The sequence below is a fragment of the Miniopterus natalensis genome, chromosome 5, assembly GCF_054644295.1.
Source record: "Miniopterus natalensis isolate mMinNat1 chromosome 5, mMinNat1.hap1, whole genome shotgun sequence".
Taxonomy (NCBI): domain Eukaryota; kingdom Metazoa; phylum Chordata; class Mammalia; order Chiroptera; family Miniopteridae; genus Miniopterus; species Miniopterus natalensis.
Window position 1 is genome coordinate 10,910,749 of NC_142085.1, and position 12,932 is coordinate 10,923,680.

Genomic DNA, 12,932 nt, shown 5'->3' on the forward strand with positions numbered 1-12,932 from the left:
ATTTATTTAAACCATTTTATTAGAGACCATATCCTGGGCAGTACTTGATTGTTGTTCCATAGCCGTGGTATTTTCATCCTTCTCTATAGTCACCTTGTGAACAGACCTGACTCGGCTCTTGTCCAAAGGACACCACTAGGTGTCACCAGGAAGTGATGAATGGGTAAACAGAAGGATCTGAGGATAAAATGTGATAGGAAAATTTGAGAGCTTATTTTCCAGGCCTGACCGACTCTGAAGCAAGCATTGTCATGCAGGGTATCTAGTGGAGGGTTGCAATATGTCTTGAAAGGTTGCCCCAGCTTTTTAGGGATTCCTTGTTCTCTCTAGTCTTGGGCTGCTTCTGTAACCTTCTTTCTTTTCTTTTTAAAAATATATCTTTATTGATTTCAGAGAGAGGAAAGGAGAGGGAGAGAGAGATATAAACATCAATGATGAGAGAGTCATTGATCGGCTGCCTCCTGCACGCCCCCAACTGGGGATCGAGCCCGCAACCCGAGCATGTGCCCTGACCCTGATCACCTGGATCCTAGGTTGATGCTCAACCGCTGAGCCACGCCCAGCCAGGCTGTAACCTTTCTTTATTTAACCTTATCTTTGTCTTTGAGGTTTTCTTAAATGTCTATACCTTGGCATTAGGTAGCCTTCTGTGTCATATTACTTTTCCTGAAACTTTTTTCTTATATAATCTATTCCAGTATAAAATTGTTTTCAGATAAATTGTTCTGACCGCCACCCCACTTGTTATTTTCCCATGTGTTGTCAGCAGAACTTACCATTCATAGTTTCTCAGACTGAATATATGAATAGAAAGGTTGGGAGAAGGTTAGCCAGGTAAGCCAGGTTAGGCCCAAGGCAGTGGGTTAAAGCCCGTGTTTCTGTATATATCTATATATATCTACGTGTGTGTGTGTGTGTGTGTGTGTGTGTGTGTGTGTGCATGCTCAGCTTTCTCTCCCTCTTCCTGCTCGAGCCAAAGGATATAAACCAGAAACAAGAGCCTAATACCAAACCAGAGCTGACACTGATCTCTACTCCCCTTCATCCTCTGTGTCAAGCCCCCATCTCTCATATTTGGGTTAACCAGGTAATTGTAGCCAAAAGTAGGTAGTTATAGTTACCAACAGAAACGTAAATCTTAGTATCATTTCAGCTGTGAGCTCCATCTCTGGCCTTTCCCCCAAAATTAAGTCCTTGATATGGGTTAAAATGCCCACTTGTTTCTTTAAACTCTAAATTCTGCATTTGTTTCAAGTGTTTCAGAATCCATCATTCCCATTTAGCACCTCTTAGCTAACTCAGCTTCACATAATATTCCATTGCATTTATAGGCTGTGTTGTATAATCCCACATTTACTTATATGTACCCTAGTGTTTTGCTTTCTACAGTCAGTTGCTAAAAGTTGTTTTCATGTCTTCCAATTTTGCACTCAGTATATTTACCTTGCGAGATGCTGAGCATAGAATTGAAGTGATTGTTGATAAATCGAGCCAGAACATAACAATAGTAGAAAGCACTTATATAACACTTACCATATGCCAGACACTTTTTTAAGATATTACATGTGTTATCTCATTATATCCGCACAAACAGCATGAGGGAGACACTATATTATTTTCTGTTTTATAGATGTGGTAACTGGGGTATAGAGAGGTTAAGAAACTTGCCCAAAGTCACACAGCTATTAAGTGATGGAGCCAGATTACAAACTCAGGCAGTCTGACTCCAGGGTCCATGCTCTTGACCCCTAAACTATGATTTAGTTAAAACCGTAAAGCATTTATATGTGAGTCACTGTGCTAAGTGTTTTACATGTATTTTCTCATTTATTCCTCACAGGAATCATATGAGGTAGGTGCTGTACTATCCCTATTTTACAGACAAAACTGAAGCACAGAGAAGTTAATTGCCGAAGGCCATGCAACTAATAAGCCCAGGGTGGTGCAGTAGGTTAAGAGCCCAAGTCTATCTGAGTCCAGAGCTCCAGCTCTTAACCACTATACCATATGCCCATGGACTTCTGGTGCTATTAACTGGGTCAGATCCCACCTGTGGTTTGACCCCAGGACAAGTATTGGTACTCTTTTGATTTATGTGTTCTGGGAAGTGCTTTGCTCATTCACCAGTTTGTTCAGGGGGCACATCCAGAGACAGTGCTTGCGTGACTTCCCTGGTCGAGCCTACCTTTTGAGCCTCGTCATTAGATGCCACTTTCTTTACTAAGAGCAGTTTTTTTTAGTCCTGGGCCATTACCTCCAGTTTAGGTCAATAGGAGCTGTTAAATTTCAGTTTCTTTCAGTGCTACTACATTTATTTGAGTAATTCATCCACCAGTAATAAGGTGATTCCTGCCTGTTATACAGGCAGTTCTCTGTGGAGGCATGAATGTGAAATATAGGTAAAAAGCCAAAGTGCTGTTTGAAGAATGCTATTCCTAAGGACAGTAGTTTATGAACCTTTCTTTTCTATTTGTTCTCAAGGGTTTTCCTTCTGAAAAGGCTGAAGGTTTTGCAGCAGCAGGGGAGACATTCCATTAAGAGGAGGAAAATCATGAAGCTTATTTCGTCTTTCTTTCCCTTTTCCCAGAGTCTGAATGGCGTTTGGCTGAACAGAGTACGTCTAGAACCTTTAGAGGTCTATTCTCTCCATATAGGAGACCGCATTCAGCTGGGGGTGCCTCTGGAAAATAAGGAGAGTGCAGAGTATGAATATGAAGTTACTGAAGAAGACTGGGAGAAGATGTATCCGCATCTTGCCCCAACGAGTGACCAGATGGAAAAAAATAAGGGCTTGAGAACTAAAAGGAAATGTAGTTTGGATGAAATAGAGGGTCCTGAAGCAGAAGGCCCCTCACACTTGAAATTCAAAATAAGTAAAGTGTCTTGTGAACCTGGTCAAGCACTGAAGTCACATGGGAAAGGTGAAGTGCCCACTGGACCCTCTGAACATTTGGAACCTCAGTTGACTTCTCTTGAGCCAAGTGAGAACATCACAGGGGCTCATACTTACTCTGGCCCCGCCAAAGTCCTGGCGCTTCATCATAAGAAGCAGAAAGCCTCAAACCCATTAGCATCTCAGAGCAGGCTAGAGCTATTCAAGGTGACCATGTCTAGGATTCTGAAGCTTAGGACACAGATGCAGGAAAAACAGGTGGCTGTCCTGAAAGAGAAAAAGCAGACCCAGAAAGGGGACTCAAAGAATATTGTACAGATGGAGCAGGAACTGCAGGATTTACAGTCCCAGCTTTGTGCAGAGCAGGCCCAGCAGCAGGCCAGAGTGGAGCAGCTGGAGAAGACTTTCAAGGAAGAGCAGCAGTATCTCCAGGTACCACACAGGAGGGAAAGACAAGAGTGCCTCTTGGGTGGGCAGGCCCTTTGTGAGCCTCTGGCCAGAGCTCTCTTTCTGGGTCAGGGACCAAGTGCTGAGCTCCAGGGACAGGAGATGGAATCGGAACAGAAAACTTTGAGGTAAGAGAAGGAGATTGAGTTAGAGGTTAAGGCTTCAGCATGATGATCAGATCAAGAGCCAAAGCTGGGTGCCAAGGTGGAGTAAGGTGACTGGCAGAGCCAGCCCCAGGGTGTAACTGATCTCAGGATGTAAAGGTGAGGCATCTCAGAACTGAGGTAAATTCAGAGTGAGGTTGGATGAAGGCCAGGATGCCACAAAACCACAGTACACTCCATTTAAACCAATAGTTGTCCTCATGAGTTATTTTTCTTAGCCCTGTGGTTGAAGCCAAATCAGCCCCAACTCAGGTACAGGTCAGCTGGTTACTCTGCCTTTGATGTACCTGGCAACTTGTTAGCTCTGTAGCTAACCTAGGAAGTGGAGGCTACAAAGGCAGAAAATGCTTTTCTTTCTTTCTACCCGGAGCAGCCAGCATGAGAGGGAACAGTTATACCGTGACTCCGTTGTTGGGTTGAGTGACAAGCCACCTTCCACAGTGCCTTTAGTGAGAAGGTAAAATAATGACTCTCTTAGTTGTGTCAAGATAAGGCCAAATGTGTTCTCATCCCTGAGTCATTTTCTTAGATGACAAGCTCTTGCAAAAAGCTTCTAGGCTAGAGCTGATCCAGGTCCTTGCTCAAAATGTCAGCTCCACAGGTTTATTCCCACCTACTTGCTCAGGTAATATTGAATGTCAGGAATTCCCCATTGTTGACTTAGAACTAAAACAGGCCAATTAGGATTGAAGTGAAAAAGCTTTTATCTTTTGTTTACTTTGTTCAGGGCAAGGAACAGCCAGTAGTGTTCTCTTATTTCTGAACAATTTATAAATTTCATTCTAATCTCTTATCCCCTTGCACTGGTAGTATTAGCAGAGGCCGTGGATTAAATAAGTCTTTCTAAGGGGATGCACTGGTTATGTGTACCTTTTTGCTTCCCTTACCCAGCATAGACTAGTCTTGAAATCGATACAGGGAGGTTTATCTCTGCATATTTGCTGTGCGCCACCCTTCCTGGAGCAGAACTCTCTTTAAAGGCTAATGTATTCAGGAACAAGAGTTATTGTTCATTAATACAGGGTGTCCCAGAAAAATGCATATACACTTTTACAGCTGATAGATTGATTTTGAAAATGAAATTATTTTAATACACATGGCCTTTATAATTATTCAAAGTGTGTAATATACATTTTTTTGATACACCCTATAGTTGTGGCTGCTCTGGGCATGCTTCAAGGAATAGCTGTAAAGTCTTTTCCCATACCAAAATGGTAAAGAAAGGCCAAAAGGACTGGTTTAGAAAATTTCTCCAGGTATGAGAGGCTCACATATAAGTGACTCATAGTATCTAGTCCTTTATTTATTAGCTGGAGTTCCCTCTGCCACCAAGCCCTAGGGATTAATCCTACCCCAGCTACTTGCTCAGAAGCTCATTTAATCCTTCCTGCTTCACACAGATGCTTTTTTTTTTGAACACCCACGTTGCCTGGTACTATAATTGAGTTCAGGTGGTTATAAAGATGCTTAATAAATGTATTATACCCATAAAATCATAACAGTTTTAAGTCAGTGTATTTAAATTAAAGAACAATTTCAAGTTGACATCTTAGATGGGTAGGTGATTCTTGAAGTAAAGAGGGAAGGGCCCAGAGGTTCTGTGGAAGGTGCTGGACATAGGGTGCTGATGTGGAAGGCACCCTGGCGAGGGGGCCAATGGAGGAAATACAGCCTAAGCTCAGGTAAGGTGGGAGAAGGAGCAGTTCATGGGCTGTAAGTGGCAGAGATGCACCGTGAGAGACTGAGGGTGCCCAGAATCAAGGAAGAAGCATGGAGCAGCCCGTGAGTGCCGGCCTGGGGGTTATGGCTGTGCTTAGATAGTCGATGGTTCAGCACCTTTCAGGTTACACCTTTTTGGGAGTCACAGCATTTATGGAAAAGGAAACTTGGAGTATTAGCCCAGAGTTTCTCCAGAACAGCCTGAGTGGTGGCTTAAAAGTGACAGCCTGAGGTAAGCAGCATTTAAGCAGATAACTGCTTAAACCCCTTACTGTCAACAGCTGAGTAAAATAGGAAATTTTCCACCTGCTTCCTGCCCCCTGTTGTTTCCAGATGCTCATGCTAGCTGGTCTGCTCTCCTTGTTGCTAGATTTTATTGCTTTTCCCCCCACCTCCCTGCCGGCAAACCTTCCATTTTGTTTTTGGCTTTGCAGGGTTTGGAGAAAGAGCAAGGAGAAGAGGACCTGAAGCAACAGCTGGCCCAGGCTTTGCAGGAGGTAACTTATCTCTTGCCATTGTGGGCTGTGGAGTGGGGGAAGTCAGGCTTTGCGTGGCCACTGGCTGCCTCTGCTGGTTAGCGCACACTTCTGCGGCACCTCCAGTCTGTAGATAGAGCAGGTGGCAGCTGTTCATACCATCAGGTCAGAGATTGGAACCTCACAGACATGCCAGATCTCAGCATGAAAACTCACATCTTCATCTGAGCAGAAGCTGCTTTAGTGAAGATGGAATGGAGCCTGTAGCAATTAGGAGGCTCTGGGGAAATGGCTGCATTCCCAGAAAGGTGAGGGCAGCAGAGGGGATTGCAAGCTAGGACTTGGCCACCACCAAGGCCTGCAAGGCCTCCATTCCCTCACCGTTCCTGAGCTGAAGCTGTCCAGAAACCATTGGAGAATGTTCCAATTAAGCATTTTAGGTCAGGTAGAGAATGTGCAGTTTAACGGCAGAACATATTGAGTTACTGAAAGGGCAGGGCTCACAGGAATAAAATTCTCCTAAAAAATAGCCTGTAATTTATTTCATTTAGCTTGACTAGTTCTCTCATCTGATTATTTTTATAAACACTTTTTTACATCTTTAAACCTTGCTTTATCTTCTGTCCTGTTTGATGCAACTTTAGTCAGCATAGTGGGATGGTTCATGGCCATGTCTCCTTGAAAAATTGAGTGATCACATTTGAGTTTGTTTAGGATAATTTATCCTTAAAATTCTTTTATTGCATACCTGCCTCCCAGTCTTCTTACAGTACTAGCAGTCACATATCATTAAAAGCTTGGGAGGTGCCTGCCTTGATTTCCTTTAGGGGTGCACAAACAGCTTTGGAAAAGATTAGGTGAAAATTCAATTTTTAAAAAAAATTTTATTTTCTAAGTTTGTTTATTTTGGGGGGTGGGGGTAGGCATGTTTCCCATTTAGAGCATTATTAAATTACTATTCGGATACTGTTTTGAAATTGACTGGGAAAGAGTAAGGTTCTGCTACTTGGAAATCCCTGAGGGATCACTGAGTACTCCATACCCACAACTCCTTACCCTCTCCTGAGGCAGACAGGGAGACATTTTCAATCAGCATAAGGTACTGGGCCAGTGGCCATTCATTAGCCTCAGATTGGATACTCTTAGGTCATGGTTCTACAACAACGGGCCTGGCGACACAGCTCTCGCTCTCAAATGAAACATGGCTATACCTTTTGGTCTCTCTGAGGCTTTTTTTTTCTTTTCATTTACCAGACCATTATAACAACTAGCATTTATGTAGAGCTTAAAAACTTTTCCGAATGCTTTCGTATCTGTTATTTTATTATTAACATTGATGTGGGAGAGGCATCTGTTTTCCCATTTTATAGATGAGTTACCACACACATCTGATTAGCAGTCAAGATGAATACCCAGGCTCTGGCTGGTTTGACTTAGTGGTTAGAGCGTTCACCCGAGGACTGAAGGGTCCCGGGTTCAAGTTCAGTCAAGGGCACATACCTTGGTAGCAGGCTTGATCCCCATCCCTGGTTAGAGCATGTGTGGGAGGCAGCCAGTTGATGTGTGTCTCTCACATTGATGTCTGTCTCTCTCTCTGTGTCTCTTCCCCTCTTACTCTCTCTAAAAAATCCATGGGAAAAATATCCTCGGGTGAGAATTAACAGCAACAACAAAAAAGCCCACTCTCAGTGCTGGGTAGCCTCAGAGTTACTTATTAGTTCTTGAGCATTGGTTTTAAAATCACTTGGGTAGCTTTTAAAAATGCACATTCCTGGGCCCCCAGTGACACCTGCAGAATCAGACTCCCTGGAAGGCAGTCCCTCAGTTGATCGCAATGGCCACAGAGGCTGGGCTATTTCCAGAGAGATTAATATTTCATGGCCTCCCTCCCTGTTTTTCCCCTTCCCTGGAAAAGCAGCAGGTAATTGAGATGTCCTGAAGGAACAAAGGCAAAGGCATTATTTTTAAATTGCCAGTCCATTGATCCCTTGAACTAATGCCACTGACAGAGCGGGGGAGCAGGCATTCGTGGCTAAAAGGCAGGATGTACTGTAGCCTGTCTTGAGTGTGGTTCTGCTATGTTTCTGCAGCATCGGGCTCTAATGGAGGAGCTAAACCGCAGCAAGAAGGACTTTGAAGCAATCATTCAAGCCAAGAACAAAGAATTGGAGCAGACCAAGGTACTAGAAAGAAGATGAAGGTTTAGAATTTGGTTAGTACATGCAACTCAGCATTTTCAACAGTACAAGGGTTGCTATGGTGAATGGAGAGAGAGAGTATATGGCTGTTCCTGGCCTCAGGGGAAATAACCTGTAAAATTACTCAGACCGATAGAAGGTTCTGCCTGTGAGACAACATCTGTTTTCTTCCCTCATGCGGAAGCGAAATGCTAGGGATAAGACACACACCCTGCCGTCTAGTCCATTGTCTATGGTAGATGCTCTTTCTGCCTGTCCCGCCGACATAGGCTAAGGAATGCTGTAGTCAAAATAAAAGTAGTTCATCCTCATGTATTTATGTAATTTCCCACATCAAATCAGTGGAACTGATAAGTTAGGGGTTATTAACTCAAGTGCCCACCAAGGTCGGACTGGTATGGAAGTGAGTAAAGTGTCCTGTGAATACAAAGGTGCGTAGGAAAGGACCTTAGCCCCCACCTCCACCCCAAGAGGCAGCTGTGCTGCAGCAGTTGTTGCCATCCAGAAGTGCAAGCCCAGTGTTGTAAATCTGAGTTTTCCACAGAAGATAGAAACCCAGATGTTTGTGTATAAAAAGATAGAAATCCAGATGTTTTATGTATAAAATATCCCAATTTTTGAATATTGGCAACAAGTTCAGTTTTTCGATACCATAAGGGCCAAACTAAACAGGTCTGTAGGCCGAATCCAGTCCCCAGGCCATCAGTTTTCAGCCTCTGCCCCAACATCACTGCCGGAGCCCGGCTGTATCTCTCAGCCCACCCCTCCTCACATACAGCCCTAGAGCAAAGCACAGAAAGGAGACTGACTTTTCAGTTGGTTGGTAGCCTTATCTTCTGTTTAAATCACGTAGTACCATCTTTCCCAAACCTCCAAGAAACCACCATCTTTTAAATCCAACAACTCATACGTGTTCAGGGAGCTTGACTCTAGTCAGAAACGGGTCCAGACCTCCTTCACTGCCATAAGCAGGCTGATAGTCTTCGCTTTGATTGGAAGAAAAATAAAAGATGAAAAATAAGTCAGCTGCATTCTCCATGTGGCATTACTATCTCCCTCAGGGGCTCCTGATACTTTCTTTTTGGGGGATGAGGTGCTAACTTAAGTAAATGTCTGCTTCAAGAGTGCACACCTAGGACGCTTCCTAAAAAGGTTGTCCGCAAGTGCTCCGACCTCTTGGGGAAAGCACAGGGAAATTGCACTGCAGGCCTCTGCAGGAGTGGGACGTGGCAAGTATAGAGCATGGGGCCTGAAGATACTTCAAGAGGCCACCGTTGCAGCCTCCAGGGAGTATAGGGATTATCCCTCTGTTACAGAAGAGACAGCTACAAAGAGCACAAGGGACCATATACACTAATTCAAGTTTCCTGCCCCTGTGGACTATTCTTTATGTCTTCTGTTTTGTCCAGTGAGTTTTTGGCTTTGGGGACGATTTTATATCACCTCTGAATTGCAGTTCGCTGTGAGATACTGAATGTCTCATTCTGGTCTTGGTGGTTGGTGGGGTTAGTATGCTCCCTTCAGTTTTTCTCATTTGGTTAATTTGGGGAAGGATACAGAAACTACAAATACTGAAAAAGTGGAGAAGGGAAGGAGGAGGATGCCCCATGTTAGGAAGCAGTTCTGAGAAATAGTACCCCTTAGGGAAAGTGTTTTGTTTTCTGTGTTGCTCCGCCAGGATGAATTTTTAATTTAGACTCCTTCTGGATCCTATTCCAGATGATTAGCCCTGCCCCCTATCCTGTTTTGCTTTCTTGTTGGTCCTCCTGAATGACGGGCGGGGTTGTGTGTTTTTGCAGGAAGAGAAGGAGAAGGTGCAGGCACAGAAGGAGGAAGTTCTTAGCCACATGAATGACGTGCTAGAGAACGAGCTGCAGTGTATCATCTGCTCAGAGTACTTCATTGAGGTAATTATGAACACCGGCTCGCGAGCCTTGTTGCCAAACCGTGGAAGCCTCAGCTATACAGGCTGTGCTGCTGTAGGGGAACATTCTGAAGAGCTTTTTCTTGCAGGAACTTCTTGTAGCTATGTGACTTGAAAGTGACCTCTAGAGGTGGCTGCCTCTGATTTGTTTTTGTAGTCTTTAACTTTACTGTCCTTTTTCTTATTTCATTTGTTCTTTAGTAGTTACTTGATATAATCAATATTTTTAGCTGCAGTAAAGCCTTTATCTCTTTGTTGTTGGGGAGAATACAGGGCCACATGGCATTAGATTTTTGAAGTGTCAGAATAAAGCTGCTCAATAAGGCTATTCTCCTTACTCAGAATGGGCACAGCGCTGAGAGTGGGCTGCAGTGCAGACTTTTAAACAGGGCGATAATGTCATTGATGTAGTCATTGACAGTTCAGCACACACGTGGAACCGGTTTCAGGGACTCCGGGGCTCCTTGTGAAAATGAAACATCTCCCTCCTAGGTTACCATTGGTTAACCTGTCATACTTTTGCACAAATTCTTATTTTTTGCTAATTCTACCATTTGTGACCAGTTCATGTTATACCACAACTTTAAATTCAGTGACAGTGCTTGTTAAATGACAGTGCTTTCCAGATCCCTTTATAAAAGAAATCACATACTGACACTGCTTCTTTTTTTCTGGTCTTAACAAGAGTGATTCTACCAGCCTCCTGAAAAATGTCTCCTGAGCAGACCTGTTTGTTTGCTCTGGATCCACTTTGACTTCAGGTCACAAATTTCCCCATAATTTCTAGTCATTTGATTCCCTTCTTAAGAGAAGCTCCGTTAGTGTTGTTTTCACAGGGTTATGGATTCTACCAGGGGAAGACAAGGAAAGGGGGCTTGGAACAGGGGACGAGTTAGCCAACTGGGGCCTTTGCACAGACAGACAAGGCAGACATTGTGACTTGTGTTTTGTTTACTGCATACCTCCTGACCTTTTCTACTATCAGCTCTTAAAGTCAGTGTTGGAAAGAGGTTTCATTTTAATCGGACAGGTTTTTAGTGCCATTCATAAGAATTTACCTCCTATAGTAAACAGATTGTCTCCTAGTTGGCTTTCGGGGCTCAGCTTGGCATTTGAAACACGTAATTTCTGTGTTATCTTCCATTGCTATCCTAAAAGCAGGAATGAAGACTTTTGAGTCTCAGAAAAGTTGTGTCTTAGGAGATGTACATAAACAAGAGTAATGAAGAGAATGGTTTATATTCTTGGGAATGAAAAGCACCCAGGCACCCTAGCTGGTTTTGCTCAATGGTTAGAGCGTCAGCCTGTAGACTGAAGGGTCCCGGGTTTGATTCTGGCCAAGGGCATGTACCTCAGTTGCAGGCTCGGTCCTCAGCCCCGACTGGGGCGTGTGCAGGAGGCAGCCAATCTCGCCCTCGCCCCCGCTCCCTCCCCTTTCTGAAAAGCAATAGAAAAAATATCCTAAGGTGAGGATTCAGGAAGGAAGGAAGGAAGGAAGGAGGGAGGGAGGGAAGGAAGGAAGGAAGGAGGGAGGGAGGGAGGGAGGGAGGGAGGGAGGGAGGGAGGGAGGGGGGAGCGGGGAGGGGAGGGGAGGGGGGGGAAGCACAGCACCCTGGCAGAAATGTGACCCTTGGATTTACTCAGAGTTACCCCTCAAATGGCAGGGCTCCCCTGCTTTCTCCCTTCTCAGGGTCAGGCACTGTCAGGGAGCCCATTATAGTTTTCCCTTTTTTTCCCTGTTTCTCCAGCCTTTTTAGTTGCCTTTTACATTTATTTTACTTTTTTGGTTTCTTTTGAATACAGAGGACTCCTACTATCCTATGTACTTAGTTTTCCATGTGTGTTTCCCTTCCTATATTAAAATTGAAGTTCTAATTCCCCATTAGCAAGACACATTTGTTTTTCATGACAGAATTAGTGATGTATTTGTACCAAACATTCACACGTTTACTAGCCCTCCCTGTGTCCAATGACATTTGTTTGTAAGGTAGCTAACCCATGTTTGGCAGTGGCCAGAGTTGGTGGAACAAGACAGACAAATCAGTCTCCTAGGGCCTGAGTTTATAAACTTTGAGAAAGAAAATCGTCTAACTTGAAGCTTAAATTTTCCCATCCCTGAGAATGATTCTGGTACCTTTTATAAGCTTTCTAGATAAGATTCTGATTGAAAATCCACTTGGCCTTCCCTTTGAGATCACACCCACTCTGGGAAAGTAAGCTTGACAATTCTGACGTGTGTTCACATTCCCATTGCAGGCTGTCACCTTGAACTGTTCCCACAGTTTCTGTTCCTATTGTATCAATGAATGGATGAAGCGGAAGGTAGAATGCCCCATTTGTCGGAAGGACATCAAGTCTAAAACACCCTCCCTGGTTCTGGACAATTGCATTAGTAAGATGGTAGATAATCTGAGTTCAGAAGTAAAAGAACGACGAATTGACCTAATTAAGAGACGAAAAGGTGAGTGCCCTCAATGAAGGATTTACAAACTGGGGGAGAGATTCAGATGAAAGATTCTTAAGCTAAAGATGATGTGGAAGAAATGGGGAAAGTAAAAGGAGTTAAAGATAATGTGTGAGAAAGAGTTGAAGTATCATTCACTCAGTTACTTGCTCACAAGGGAAAGGGGGAGGCTTAGTGTATGTGCCTTGGTTATAGTTGTAAAAAAAGATCTGATTAGAAACACATGGTCAGACAGTTTGCTGTACTGACCACTAGGAGGTGCTGTTGTTCAAGACAGTTTAGTTGCTGTCCAGGTGTTGCAAAACCCTTGGGTTGGGTGTACAATCAATTATATATACGATGCGTACAAGTCAGAGATTCACAACTTGAATACCTAAAGAAAACACATATACAGATTCTCTCTATAAGAGCCAGAGCTTGCCCTAGCTGGTTTGCTCAGCAGTTAGAGTGTCATCCTGCGCACTGAAGGGCCCTGGGTTCAGTTCCAGGCAAGGGCATGCACCTCAGTTGCAGGCTCAATCCCCAGCCCTCGTCAGGGCTTGTGCAGGAGGCAACCAATCTATGTGTCACTCTTACATTGATGTTTCTCTCTTCCTCTTTCTCTCCCCCCCCCCCCCACCCTCTCTGAAAATTAATGGAAAAAAATA

At 44.0% G+C, this 12,932-nt stretch overlaps 1 protein-coding gene across 4 annotated transcripts in view; it reads left to right on the plus strand.

Annotated features, from left to right (window-relative positions):
• Nucleotides 1–12,932, plus strand: part of RNF8 (ring finger protein 8) — a 37,012-nt gene that overhangs the window by 15,729 nt on the left and 8,351 nt on the right. For 2 of the 4 annotated variants that reach the window (XM_016223743.2, XM_016223742.2), the window contains exons 3-7: nucleotides 2,588–3,325; nucleotides 5,658–5,720; nucleotides 7,790–7,879; nucleotides 9,697–9,804; nucleotides 12,078–12,282. In XM_016223743.2, coding sequence (XP_016079229.1) covers nucleotides 2,588–3,325; nucleotides 5,658–5,720; nucleotides 7,790–7,879; nucleotides 9,697–9,804; nucleotides 12,078–12,282 — 1,204 coding nt within the window. Of the gene's footprint in view, nucleotides 1–2,481; nucleotides 3,326–5,657; nucleotides 5,721–7,789; nucleotides 7,880–9,696; nucleotides 9,805–12,077; nucleotides 12,283–12,932 lie in introns of all 4 variants that reach the window. The other 2 variants (XM_016223745.2, XM_016223744.2) reach the window with 2 other exon arrangements.